At 47.9% G+C, this 12117-nt stretch overlaps 2 protein-coding genes across 3 annotated transcripts in view; one reads left to right on the forward strand and one right to left on the reverse strand.

Moving 5' to 3' along the window:
- Nucleotides 1-12029, forward strand: part of CFAP144 (cilia and flagella associated protein 144) — a 51544-nt gene extending 39515 nt beyond the window's left edge. The window contains exons 1-4 of one of the 2 annotated variants that reach the window (XM_052800404.1): nt 8626-8780; nt 9613-9672; nt 10562-10665; nt 11729-12029. In XM_052800404.1, the coding sequence (XP_052656364.1) occupies nt 8648-8780; nt 9613-9672; nt 10562-10665; nt 11729-11794 (363 nt within the window). In that variant the 5' untranslated portion in view covers nt 8626-8647 and the 3' untranslated portion in view covers nt 11795-12029. Of the gene's footprint in view, nt 1-8625; nt 8781-9612; nt 9673-10561; nt 10666-11728 lie in introns of those variants that run through there. The other variant, XM_052800405.1, reaches the window with a different exon arrangement.
- On the reverse strand, nt 344-8433 carry PIF1 (PIF1 5'-to-3' DNA helicase). The gene is made up of 11 exons (XM_052800399.1): nt 7761-8433; nt 7526-7651; nt 7276-7429; nt 6614-6728; nt 6434-6540; nt 5876-6015; nt 5081-5187; nt 4180-4267; nt 3423-3568; nt 2241-2432; nt 344-1906 (listed from the first exon to the last, which is right to left on the reverse strand). Exons 1-11 carry the CDS (start codon nt 8431-8433, stop codon nt 1856-1858), a joined length of 1899 nt encoding a protein of 632 aa, XP_052656359.1. The 3' UTR covers nt 344-1855.
- Nucleotides 12030-12117: the final 88 nt, after the last annotated feature.

The raw sequence follows: 12117 nt of genomic DNA on the forward strand, positions 1-12117 counted from the left end.
CCTGAGCACCCCCATGCTCAGTCACACCAGCTGGGTACTGCCACCCAGTCAGCTGGGGGACACAGCCTGCAGGCTGGGTGGGGGAACCTGCAGCAGCTCCCCTGTGGATGCAGGGCTACATTGGAGTCAGGCCCTCACCCAGGTCTTGGTGGAGGCTCTGGGAGCCGCAGGCCAAGGAATCACACCTCAATGCTCATCTGCCCCAGCAGTGATGCTTTAGAATGCCAGCACCCTCCTTCCCAGGGGTGTGGGCATGGGCAGGTCATTTCTCAGTTCCTCCCCAAGGTGGGCAAACAGCTTAAGTCCAGCTCAAAGAAGTGGAAAGTGTTGTTTAAAAAAAAAAATAAAAAATTCACACACACACGGAGAGTCTGAAATACCAGAGGTAGTGCCAGGAGCAGCCTGCAGTGTGAGGGGAAGGGTCTCGCCTTCCACAGACTCCAGCTCCATCTTCAGGTACTTCCATCTACTCCCCACCAGACTTCTTTGAAGAAACAATGTGCTGATACATTAAGAACCCTTTCTTAGAGCAAACACCTCAATAATTCTCACACTTCTATCTTCTACTATTGCTTCCTCCAAAACTCTACCCCTCAAGCCCAGAAAAAACAAACCCCCACTTAAAAAATACATTTTGAAATCCTACCAAAATCTGTTTTCTGTTATGTTAACTGCTGGCTAGTCAACATCCTTCCCTGGCTTTAAGGAGAGCAGCTGCCAAGTGGCCTTGAACTTGCTCAAGCTGCAGAGGCTTTGTTACAGAGACACTCCCCTGCAAGAGACGAGTTCCAGCTGGATGTTGATATTTCACATTATTCACGCATGTTAAACATTTAAAAATATACAAGTTACTTAAGCTTTAAGCAATGTGCTAAAATACAAAGACCAAAGCTTCTCCTTTATTAAGACTTCAAAAAGACAGTATATTAGTTCTGCTCATCTCTGCTTTTGCTGAAACAGGTGAAGTTACAGCTCACTTCACATGTCTTTGGCCATTATTCCCTATTGAACATTCAACCTCCACCTTATTAGTCAGATGCGTTGTTTCCAGCAGAAACTCCCTCCCATTTGAGCAAGCCTCATGTGTTTAAACAAGAGGGGCTCCCACCAGCACCCATCTCCTCTCACTCCCTTCTTGCCCAAACTATGGGTATAAGCTGTAGGACTTAAGTGCTGGCAGCTCCTATTTTTAAACAGTGCCAGCTCATCTCAGAAGGTTAAAAAAATAAAAATCATACCTTATTGTATGCAACAGACTAATAAAAAGGCTATGTATCAGCATAACAGGCAATGTATAACTCTTACAGTTCTGCTTGTGGAGGAAGTTATGCAAAGCCTCCTGGTGTTAAGCATCTGGAAGGCAAGAACACCCCAGTGTGCTATAAAGTGATAGCCCAGCTCCTGGCAGCTCCTCGCTTGCAGAAGAATCAAGCATGTATTCCAGATACTTAGCACTGCTTTCCCATGTGTCAGCAGCTCTTGTGAACAGGTCCAATCCATCCAGGCAAAGAGGACACACACATTCCATCTCTCAGCTGCGGTGTACTTGAAGAAAGGCACTCAAGTTTCAGCCTACATATGTGGAGAATAAAATACAACCAGGCAGACAGGGTAGAACTGTAGCGAGGTCCCTCAGGCACGTCCTTGTTCGGTCATTTTGTTTGCTGGAGTTGCATCTGTGACACAGAAGTACTCAAGGCTGTGGGCCCAGAAAGGCGCTACAGAAGCCTTCCAAATTTCAGAGGCATGATACATTCGTTTGACTTTATGTTATCAAATATACTCAATAGCAAGATCGCTGCAACTCAGCAGTCCGTGCTGATGCCTCCCAGAGGCCAGAAGAGCATTCTGAGCTTCATTTCCAGTTCTCCTTCTCATCAGCACCTGAATGGGCGTGTAGTGAATCCTTGGGGGGTCCGGGGGGGTGAGGAAAAAAAACAAAACAAAAGAAGAGATTTCTTCTGTGCCCACTTCCCCTTCAGTCCTTACTGCAAGAGGAGGATCAAAGAATCCCAGCCCATCCTTTCACCCAGCTAGTGCTATACAATCCAACACTACAGTAGGTATTTTGCCACCAAGAGCTGTCCCACCACATTCCCTCTCTCCAGTTTCAACTTCCCTGCCACTACAAATTTTAATTTGAATGATTTTGCTTAGGAAGAAAAAGTAGAATCTCAGCACAAACATCTCTCATCCTGGTTGCACAAGGTAGGCTTTGCTAGCACGGGATTTTTCTTTACCTGGGTTAGAAGTTGATGATGCCTCAGCTGTCTATAGAACTGCAACACAGAAGGATCAGCTCTCACAACTTTCGGATCAAAATCCAGAACACGGAGACCTGCAAGGCTACGGGCTCGGGAAAGAGCTACATAAGCCTGCCCACTTTCAAAGACACGAGACAGGGAGATTTCCACACAATCTAAAGACATGCCCTGTCAAAGACACAGAGAAGTTTGTTACAGAACAAACAAACAAAAAAGAACACTGTGCTGTATCAACACTAACCTGCCCTGTGAGTCTGTCAAAGGTACCATCCTTGGTGTATGGGCTTGATAAAACTAAGTCTCTTGTTTGACTATGTAACTGATTAAAAGATAGGAATCAGTAGAAAGAAAAGGACAGTTTTCTGCTGTCAGGAAATTGCTAGCCGACAGTAGGGTCCACTAACTCCACTGAGCCTCTTGTTGTGTGAAACTACACAAATCCCATATAATCAACACAGCAGGGAAAGAAATCTTGCTGTTTTCACTCCTAGTAATTAACTGGAGCAGCCACCAGTCTCAAGCAGTCCTCAGGCAGACCATCTGAGACAGAGTTTGGGTTAGACCCAGCCAGCCCTGTCTGCACTAAGAGACATCCCAGGAGGCAGCAGAATTTACAATGTGGCCTGGTTTAAGCAGTGGCATGGGAACAAACTCACAGGTCTAATATCAAGACAAGTATTTATCATAGTGTATGAAGTCTTCTGGAAAGGTAGGAACTGCATTAGTTACACTGAAAAAACCCAACACATGCCACCAAAGGGGAAGTCCAGCCCAAAGAGCACAGCTGTGACTCCTGCAGCTTCCTCAGGTACACTGCAAACCTCAACATCACTAATGCTGATGACTGTCAGGGAAACACTACCCTGATCAGTCCACAGCGGTAAATAATGCTGCTTTATAGTCTAACACCAACTATGCAGATGGCAGCACCCTTATGAAAACTCCAGCAGATTGCTAGCCCATCCTTGACCCTATAGGCAAGCATCACAAGCAGAAGAGGTGCTGCCTTCTCTGCAGCTAGACACACATACTCTAGAGGTCCCCCACAACAAGGGTCTTTCAGTTTTTCCTCCTGTTTTACCAGCAACGCAAGCTCACCCAGGAAATAAGGCTTATGATGGTGTAAAAGTCTATAGACAGCTGTATAAGCACACCCACCTGACTCTTGTGAATGGAAATGGCCCATGCCAATTTTAAAGGCAACTGTTGACGACTCAGATGAACTCCTGATGGTCCTTTGAAGACCCATTTCTCCATATGAATGACCTGTGTGGCCCCACAGAGAAACCTCACCTTAGGCAGCCCTGTAGGAATGGGAACAGAAGATAAACAGGGATGTATTCCTGACACTCAACAGCCTGGAAGCCAGCAGCCTAAAAGCCTTTTTTATTTTTCCCTCCTTCCCCATGTCAGTCTTTTACAAATTTTAGGGCTGCATTAAAAAAAGAAAATCCCACACCAAAAAAAAACCCACCCAACCCTAAACCCACACAAGTAAATAGGATGTTCTGAAATGATATTTGGGATCTACTTAAACAGAAGAATTTAAGTCACATAATTTATCAGTTGAGATGCAGAGAAAAATACACATTGCAGGTAGAAGAACTTTATTCTCCAAGAAAAACAAACAAAAAACCCCACCAAGACTTGCTTCAACAGAACAGACAGGAAATGCAAATGAGCATACACATCTAGAGAATAAAGAAAAGCAAACACAAGAGGCCCTACAGATAGCTACAGCAGATGCAGCCCATGAGAGCCACAAGCTTCTCACTGCAGAGAAGACCTCCTCCCTGCTTTCCCTCAAATTATTCTTACCAAGCAGTAAACAAAATTAACAAGTCATCAGCCATCAACAATAAATTGTTTTGGTTTTTTCCTCTTCCTTCAACAAAAGATCAAAAAGCTTGCTTACCCTTCTGTTCACTTTCAAATCCTACAACAACTCCTCGTGCCCCATTCACCAGCCCTTGAGACACATCCAGATTCTTAGCTAGCATCACCTACAGAGAAGAAGAAAAATCCCTTAGCGCACTGGCTTTACAGCCTGTTCTGCCACCTGCAGCTAAGGTTCTAGCCTGGAAGCACAAGCACAGCAGGCTGATACGGCCACAGCCACATCATCCTATTGCAGGATAGAGCACTGTCTCCAATTAGATTGAAATTATTTCACAGCCTTTCCTTCCAAGGATTCCCAACTACATTATTCTGCAGCACTGAACATTTGATTTGAGCTGCTTCTGTTCACAGCTGAGCGCTCAGATCCAGGGAACAGATTCCCCTTCCCCAAACACCAACAACCCTAGACATACGTAGATTCTGGGAACATGTAAGGAACAACTTCTTAAAGCAAACAATGCTGCTGCTAAGCGCAATCCTGCATCCTTTCCACTCTGACAGCCCTAGCTCACAGCAGGGTGCCCAGGCCTGCAAATTTGGCAAGCTATGCCACACCCTTATAGGTCAGGAGGGCTGCTGTACCTGGAGCTGAGACTGCAGGCAAGGACTGCCTGTGCTCTCTACGACCCAGAACTTTCTAAACCTGATTGGAAATGCGTGTCAAAGTCATAGGAGTCACCACTGTCCATGACACATGGACCTGCGCTCAAATCAAACTAATTCTCTGTCTGGATAAGATTCCAAGCAGAAAGGATACAAAGATTGGGATAGAGTATTCTGTTCGCCTGGCATAGCCACTCTATACAGAATCTGCATTCTATACATTTATCTACTCCATGCATTTATCTGCTATTCCTTTATTTTTCTTATGCCATTTGATCCGCTGGTCTTTCACAAATGTATGTACACACACTCACCTGAGCTCCAAGCTTTAGCTCAACTCTACCACCCACAGGACACTGAGCATCAATTAACTTCACTAGCATTGGGTCACTGTCCAAAGCCTCAAAAGTGTGCACTTCTCCTATTAAGGAAACAAGGATGTCACAAATTGCAACCATTGAATATATTCCACGCAGCATTGCAGGAGGCTCAGCATTTATTTCTAACAGCAATTCCTCTTTTAATATCCATTCTGCTCTGCTGGTAGGACATCTTCACACAAACCTTGTCACATCTAACAGCAGAAAGCTCACTATTGCCTCTCTTCCCAGCATAACTCCCAGAGCATAAGAAGGCTCAGGAATCAAAGGCCAGCAGTAAACAAGAACTGAGCAGTCACCATTTTGAGCATATGACCAGTTTCACTTGCTGTCAACACCAGATCTCCAAAGAGGACTAAGAAAGAATCCTAGGACCAGACAGGGAGGCGGAAATGAAATAGCCCTTAATTCAAATCGTGGCTGGATAGAGCACGGCCTTTCTGAGATGCTATAGAAAGAAAAAGCAGGGGTATGGAGGCAATAAATGACCCACCCTACCTCACAACAAGCAATGAGCTCGCTGTCTATTACACACCAAGAAGTAACGGTGTAGATTTTTATGCAAAAAGCTGTGAAGGTTTAACCCAGGCAGCTCAACTCCAACACGCACAGCTTGGACTGGTGCTGCTGTGCATTACAGAACACCAGTTCCTCCTGACACCTCAGTATCCCCATTGCATGCACTCAGAGCTCAGCCCCAAAGCCAGCAGCTTCCTCCAAGGAGTTCACCTGATAGCTGTTGCAAGCATCTCTCATTAGTTATTTCTACATCATCTTTATGGGTGCAGAGCCGCGTAGCCAGGATCCCATCACGCTCAGACCTGTTAGCAGCAGTCTGCATCAGCAGTCTGGTAACCTCCTCTGTGCACCTGGTAACCAAGAAAAGGGGATTATTTTTTAAAGTGATCAGGAACAGGTCTTGAGCAGCAGTAACCTCCTCACAGCTGGATCAGGCTGTGCAAGCCCCATGCCTCTAGAGAGAAGGACAGAGAAAGATAACTACACAAAGTTGGAGAGCAGTGCAATTGTGTGCCCCAGCCCTGCCCTGGCCACTGCCAACTCCAGATCCATTGAATTCCTTAGCAGAAATTGCAAAGAGGGACCCTAGAAAGGGTCATTCCTTACCAGAACAGCATACATGAAACCTGCTTACATTAACTAAAGCATTTATAGCTATTATCCCCAGCCACACATTCCTGATAGAGCACAAAGAAGTGACAAACTGCTCCTTCCTCTGCTCTGTCAGTAGGGAGCAGGGACCACAAAGACAGCAAAGTTTCTCCTTACCTGCCTAAACGGACTGCCCTCAGGAGTGAGACAAAGGTCTTGTCGGTCTGTCTCCGCACTTCAGTCAGCTCCATGTTTATGTGGATGCATTTCCTCCAGCTTTTTGCCTGGCAAATCATTCTCTTGTCAAGAAAGAGGCAGACTTGAAGTACAAGAATGAGTTTAGGGACAGTTTTGTACCTGGAAGCAGAATTTGGTTTCTTCATTAGCCTTGCAGACTGGGGGTAGCTGCAAGAAGTCCCCACAGATGATTAGCTGAATTCCTCCAAAAGGCTCATCCCGTTTTCTGACTGCCCTGAAAGGGAGGGAATAGAGAAGTTCTGAATGCCCTCCAGGCCCTGGACATAGTCAGGTCTCAAGTTAACTTCTTAGTTTGTGAGTATATTCAAACATATACCACCTGCAGTAAAAGATGATTATCCTCAGCTGTATCAGAAGAGCTCAAATAATTAAGCAATGCTATTGCAAGACATAAAATTTGCTTTGGTTATGCACCCCAGATATCATTACCAGTCTTGGTTCTTTGTTAGCTGTTATGCTGCAAGGGAGAACTGCTGGATACAGCATAAACAGACAGCTGTATTCTGGACTCAGCTCTACAGACAACACTTGGCTCCAGAGTTGGAAACAACAGCCAGAACAGCCACAGCTGGGGAGTGGGGACATGATCAAAACCTATCTCAAGATAAAGGTCTGCCCAGATGCCGGCTATGACTTCATGCTTCCTTCCAGTCCTATGCCAGTGGCTGCCTGGTATCCATTCACATAACCAGAGCAAGGAAGCAGCCTGGAAATTTAAGGAAGTTAATTTCTGTTAGTTGTTTGACCTGATGATCGCTCACCTCGCCACTGCCTCCAACTTGTCAAAGAACTTGCCATCCACCATTGAGATCTCATCGATAATTAAGTGCTGGCAGGCCAGCCAGTGCTGGCGCACCCCAGGCCGCTCCGCCAGCTGAATACACTGTTCCAGTGGTGCCTTCCCAGAGCCGATCCCTGGCAGGGGAGAGGAAAGCAGAGCTTTGGGAAGCTCCTGACTCTTTGGGATGGGAGCGAGAGCTCCCATGCCCTCGCTGTCAGGCAGACCGCTACCTGCGAAGGCATGGAGAGTGGTGCCACCGATGTGGCAAGCTGCCACTCCTGTGCTGGCGGTAGCATAGGTGCTCTTCGGAGGGAGGGAGCCCACAATCTTCTTCAGCAGGAACGACTTCCCGGTCCCTTGGCGGGGTGGGGGGGGGGGGGGGGGGGGGAGAAGCGTATCAAGGGTGAAGGAACGGGAGAAGCAGGAGGTCAGCTTCACCCGGTGGCAGCCACCCGGCCCCCTCACCTGCACAGCCGGTGAAGAAGACGCTCTTCCCGCTCCGCACGGCGCCCAGCACCGCCTCCTGCTCCGCCGAGAGCCTCGCCGGGGGCCGCCTCTCCGCGCGGGGCACCTGCGGGACGGGCAGCGGCGCGCTGTGAGAGCGGGGCCGGTAACCGGGGCCGGTAACCGGGGCCGCCCCCCTCGCCTCGGGACTCACCTCCGCCGGGCGCTCCCCCCGCGCCTCGCCGCCGCGGAGGCGGCCGGGGGCGCGCAGCAGCTCTCGCTCCTGCAGCGGGCTGATGACGGCGAAGGCCGGCGGGGGCCGGCCCAGCAGGCGGGGGCTGCGCAGCGCGCCCCGCGGCCCGGCGGCGACCTTGAGCCGCAGGAGGCGGAGGAAGCGGCGCAGCGCGTCCGGGGGGCAGTCGGAGAGCAGGACCTGAGCGCCGCCCGGCCCCACCCGCACCGCCGCCCGCCCGTCGCCCGCGAACCGCGTGAAGAGCCGCACGGCGTCACCGGCCAGCGCGAAGCTCAGCACCGCCGCCGCCCCGCCGCTGCCGACCACCCGCAGCACCGGCTGCCGCAGCTCGTTGCGGCCCAGCAGCACCAGCGCGCCCCGCATCACGCGGCGCCGCAGGGCCTGTCCCCCCGGCAGCGGCTGCTCCACGACCACCGTGCAGCGCAGCTCCGCGTCCTCCATCCTGCAGCCGCGGGCCCACCGGCCGTTCAAACCCGCCGCGTGCAACCGCCGCCAATCAGCGCCAGGGGATTTAACTCGGCGGCCAATAGGAGGCGGGAAGGGAATCTGTCCGGGAGGGGGTGGGACGGAGCACCAGCCTGGCCAGTCAGCAGCCTCGCGGTGGACCACGTGAGGCGTTGCCAGGCCACGGGACGCCGCGTGGCCCGGCGGAGCCATGGCCGCCCGCAGCGGGGAGAAGGAGCCGCCGGACCCGGTGCGGCAGAACCAGCTGCTGTGCGAGCGGGTGCGGAAGGAGCTGCAGGGCCAGAGGCTGCACACGCAGTACGACGTGAACCCACTCCACCGCGGTGAGGCGGCGCGCGGGCGGCCCCACGGCCACACAGCACTGGCAGGAAACCCCGAGGGCAAGAGAAGCGTTTGCACCGAGGCGCGGGGCTGAGGGGAAGGCTCGTGGGGCCTGCATGGCCTGCAGAGACAAGCAGCTGCACCCAGGAACGCCAGCAGTGGCCAGGGAGAGGGGCAGATGTGGAAGGAGCAACTGGTGGGCTTTTCTTTTACCTAAGGAACCAGTCTGCACAAAGACAGAACGGAGACGTGACCAATTGCCCAGATTAGACAGTGCCTTAGTAAACACATAGACATGAGGTGACTGCTTAGGATCTGGAACCCACGGATCCTGAGCAAACACCGCAGAGCTAAGATGGGGTAGAGAGCCCCAACACTACATCATGTTTCTTCAGCCCATGGGCTGATTTCTGCCTGCCAATTCTCAGTCATAGAATATCATAATCTGTGCTGGCACGGACAGGTGATGTGAATAGATTAACTCAGGTCTAGCTTTTACAATAAAATCAACACAAACCAAAGGAAAATAATTTCCTGAGACTTGGCACTCTGCAGGCCACCGCTTAGGTGGTGTGGAACTTTGCTGTGGTGAACGCAAGCAGCATCCAGCAGAAGGGCCTTTAGCATGCTCAACCCCCTTCCATTTCTAGGAAGCTGCTATTAGTCAGTACTCTTAACTCATTTTGTTCTGTTCACATGCTGTTCTTCCTTTACAACTTCTGTGAAGTAGCTGGGCCCAGACCGGGGAATAATAAAAAAAACCATAGATATCCTATACCCGGCTGTTATGCTAAATTCACATTAAGGTAATTCACCTGCGTCATTTCTTTCCAGTTCACACGATCACAAAGAAGCCCATGTCTTGGCATGATAATATAGAAGAGCTAGCAGATGGTAAGAAATCTCCGAACAGCTTGTGATAATTACGTAAGAAAATGGCTAATAAATAAGATTTTAAAATTCCAATTAGTCTAAAAGATGACATATGTGGAAACATCCCTGTGTTAAGAAAGTTAAACTCATTCATGATTTCTGTGAAACATAAGGCAGGTTTTTTTCCACTTTAAGGCCCTTTCCCATTACTTTTCATTATGAGTACAAGCTTGCATTCATGCAACCATGCTTTTATTTTTGTTTTTAGTTATCATACTATAAAATTCTGCTTGAGAATCTAAACCTCTTTCAGGGGAGAACAAAAAAATCTAGAAACATGTTTTATACATACACGTTGCCTGTCATTACAGATTCTATTTAGCCACCCCACACGATAAACTGCTGAAATGGCTGCTGAGTCTTACTTTAGAGCACTAACAACAGGAACCCTTATAGCAACTGCTCCCTTATTTCTAACATGCCAGTTTTGTCTAAAAACCTTAATGGTCAGTTAAGGTTGGCCTGCTCTGGTCAAGGATTAGGGGGAAGAAAAAAAACAAAACAAAACAGGGAAAGGCAGCAGGTCTCAGGCAACTGAGAAAGACGAAAGCTATGCTAGATGTGATACAAGAAAAGTAAGATGCTGCAATACAGTAGACAGGGATGACAGAATTAACAGGACAATATAGGCAGGCAAATTTTGAAATTTCATCAGGATAAATTTGAGTAGAAATGTCACCCTGCATTCTCTTACAAGATCATTCACAGAAGCACACAGGTTGCCTCCAACCTTGGCTTTCTTGCTATTGCTTGGACAGCATTAGGATGTCCCATTCTAACACACACCCACGGGTGACTGGTTTTTAAATGTACTTTCTTTCATTTGTATTTGTGTCTCTTAAACCAACAGCCAAGTTTCTGAATCTTATTCACCAAGCAGCACTGGAGCCAACAAAGAAATATGCAGAGCCACAAACTGAAAGCCAAGAAATTGGCTGGAACACAACACCTCTGGTGAGTAGGGTGCTTAAGGACTCAGCTCTTTGCCAGATTCAGAGAGGTTCAGCCCATCACACTGAAAGATACTCACACAAGAAAATAATTTGTGACAAACACAGAAAACAGGAATGACTAGGAATACGCAGAGCTGTTCATGGACAACAAGCTTTTAAAATTTACACCTAAGAGGACTCTTCACACTGGCATAGGCTTGTGAACAGAAACAGTAGACTTCCCCTGAGAAACTTGCATGCAACATATCTACAATGACAGTCGACCCCAAGCATATTGCCAAATGCCACATATGTAATCGCGGCTGTTTATTAAAGCATTCAGCCATGAGAAATGGCATAGTGAGCAATGTGTAGTGACATACGTAAGTACTGTGAAAAGAAATGTGCTGCTGTACAGTATCTTTCAAACAAATTGCAAGCAGAACCGTAAAATTAATAATCAGCTAAGTATACCCGAGGCAGAATACACCAGTGAGGATTCATTTGGGGAAGTGTGAATAAACAGGAGGAAAAGAAATCTTATTAACGAGCTGAGACATCAATCATATCCAACAAACGAATAGCTGTGACGATGACTGACTTTGTAGATTAGTGTTTCGAGAAAGGCAAATGAGACCCTGATTAATTTTGGCCTGTTACAAAGAAAACTAAGATAAATAAGAAAATAAGATAGTCTTCTGCAAGTTTTCATTTTACACTTCAGGTAAACTAGTTACTCATGACAAGGCTAGAGACAGACATCCCAGCAGGTCTTTACGCTATTAGATACTGGTAGTAGGATTAGACTGTCAGGCAAGAGGCAACTAAATTTGCTTGTAGGGAAGTGAGTTAAATTTATAGAGTCAGGACACATGATGCTGTTTCATATGTTAAGTTTTCCCTTTTCACCAGGTTCTACTGTAATGAAGCAGTGAACAATATATTCTCATATAAGTGGTACCCTACTCGTTTGTCACTTCGGCATTTCTCAGCAGCAAGAACACTGTGCATCACTCTTCTCAGGAGGGACTATTACTACTAATTCTAGTAAAAGCACATGACTATTCATCATTTTTCTTTCCCAGATTCACGTGGACCGTACTGATCGCAGACTCTACTTCCCACGACGGAGAACCGAGATTACTAAATAAATGGCTGCCATGGGGCACGGGGAGGAGCACTCTGAGAACCTGAAGTTGTAGAGTGGCCAAGCCACACAGCTTAGAAGCAGTTAATGACATCTAACGTGTTAGGCCCTGCTTGTTATTAGATGAGTCTGGTACATTTCTGGCAAGAGAAGATAGCAAGGAAAGGGAAGAGAGAGAAACTCAGTCTGTCCAGACTTGCAGCCTGGCAATAGTTACAGAAATAAACCTATTTATAAGATTGCTGCATTTGTCTCACTGCTGTTTCCAAACCCATCTATATAAGTAGTCTAAAAACCACTTTAACATCTCAACAGGCTTCAGACTTC

This window comes from Harpia harpyja, chromosome 11 (assembly GCF_026419915.1).
Source record: "Harpia harpyja isolate bHarHar1 chromosome 11, bHarHar1 primary haplotype, whole genome shotgun sequence".
NCBI lineage: Eukaryota > Metazoa > Chordata > Aves > Accipitriformes > Accipitridae > Harpia > Harpia harpyja.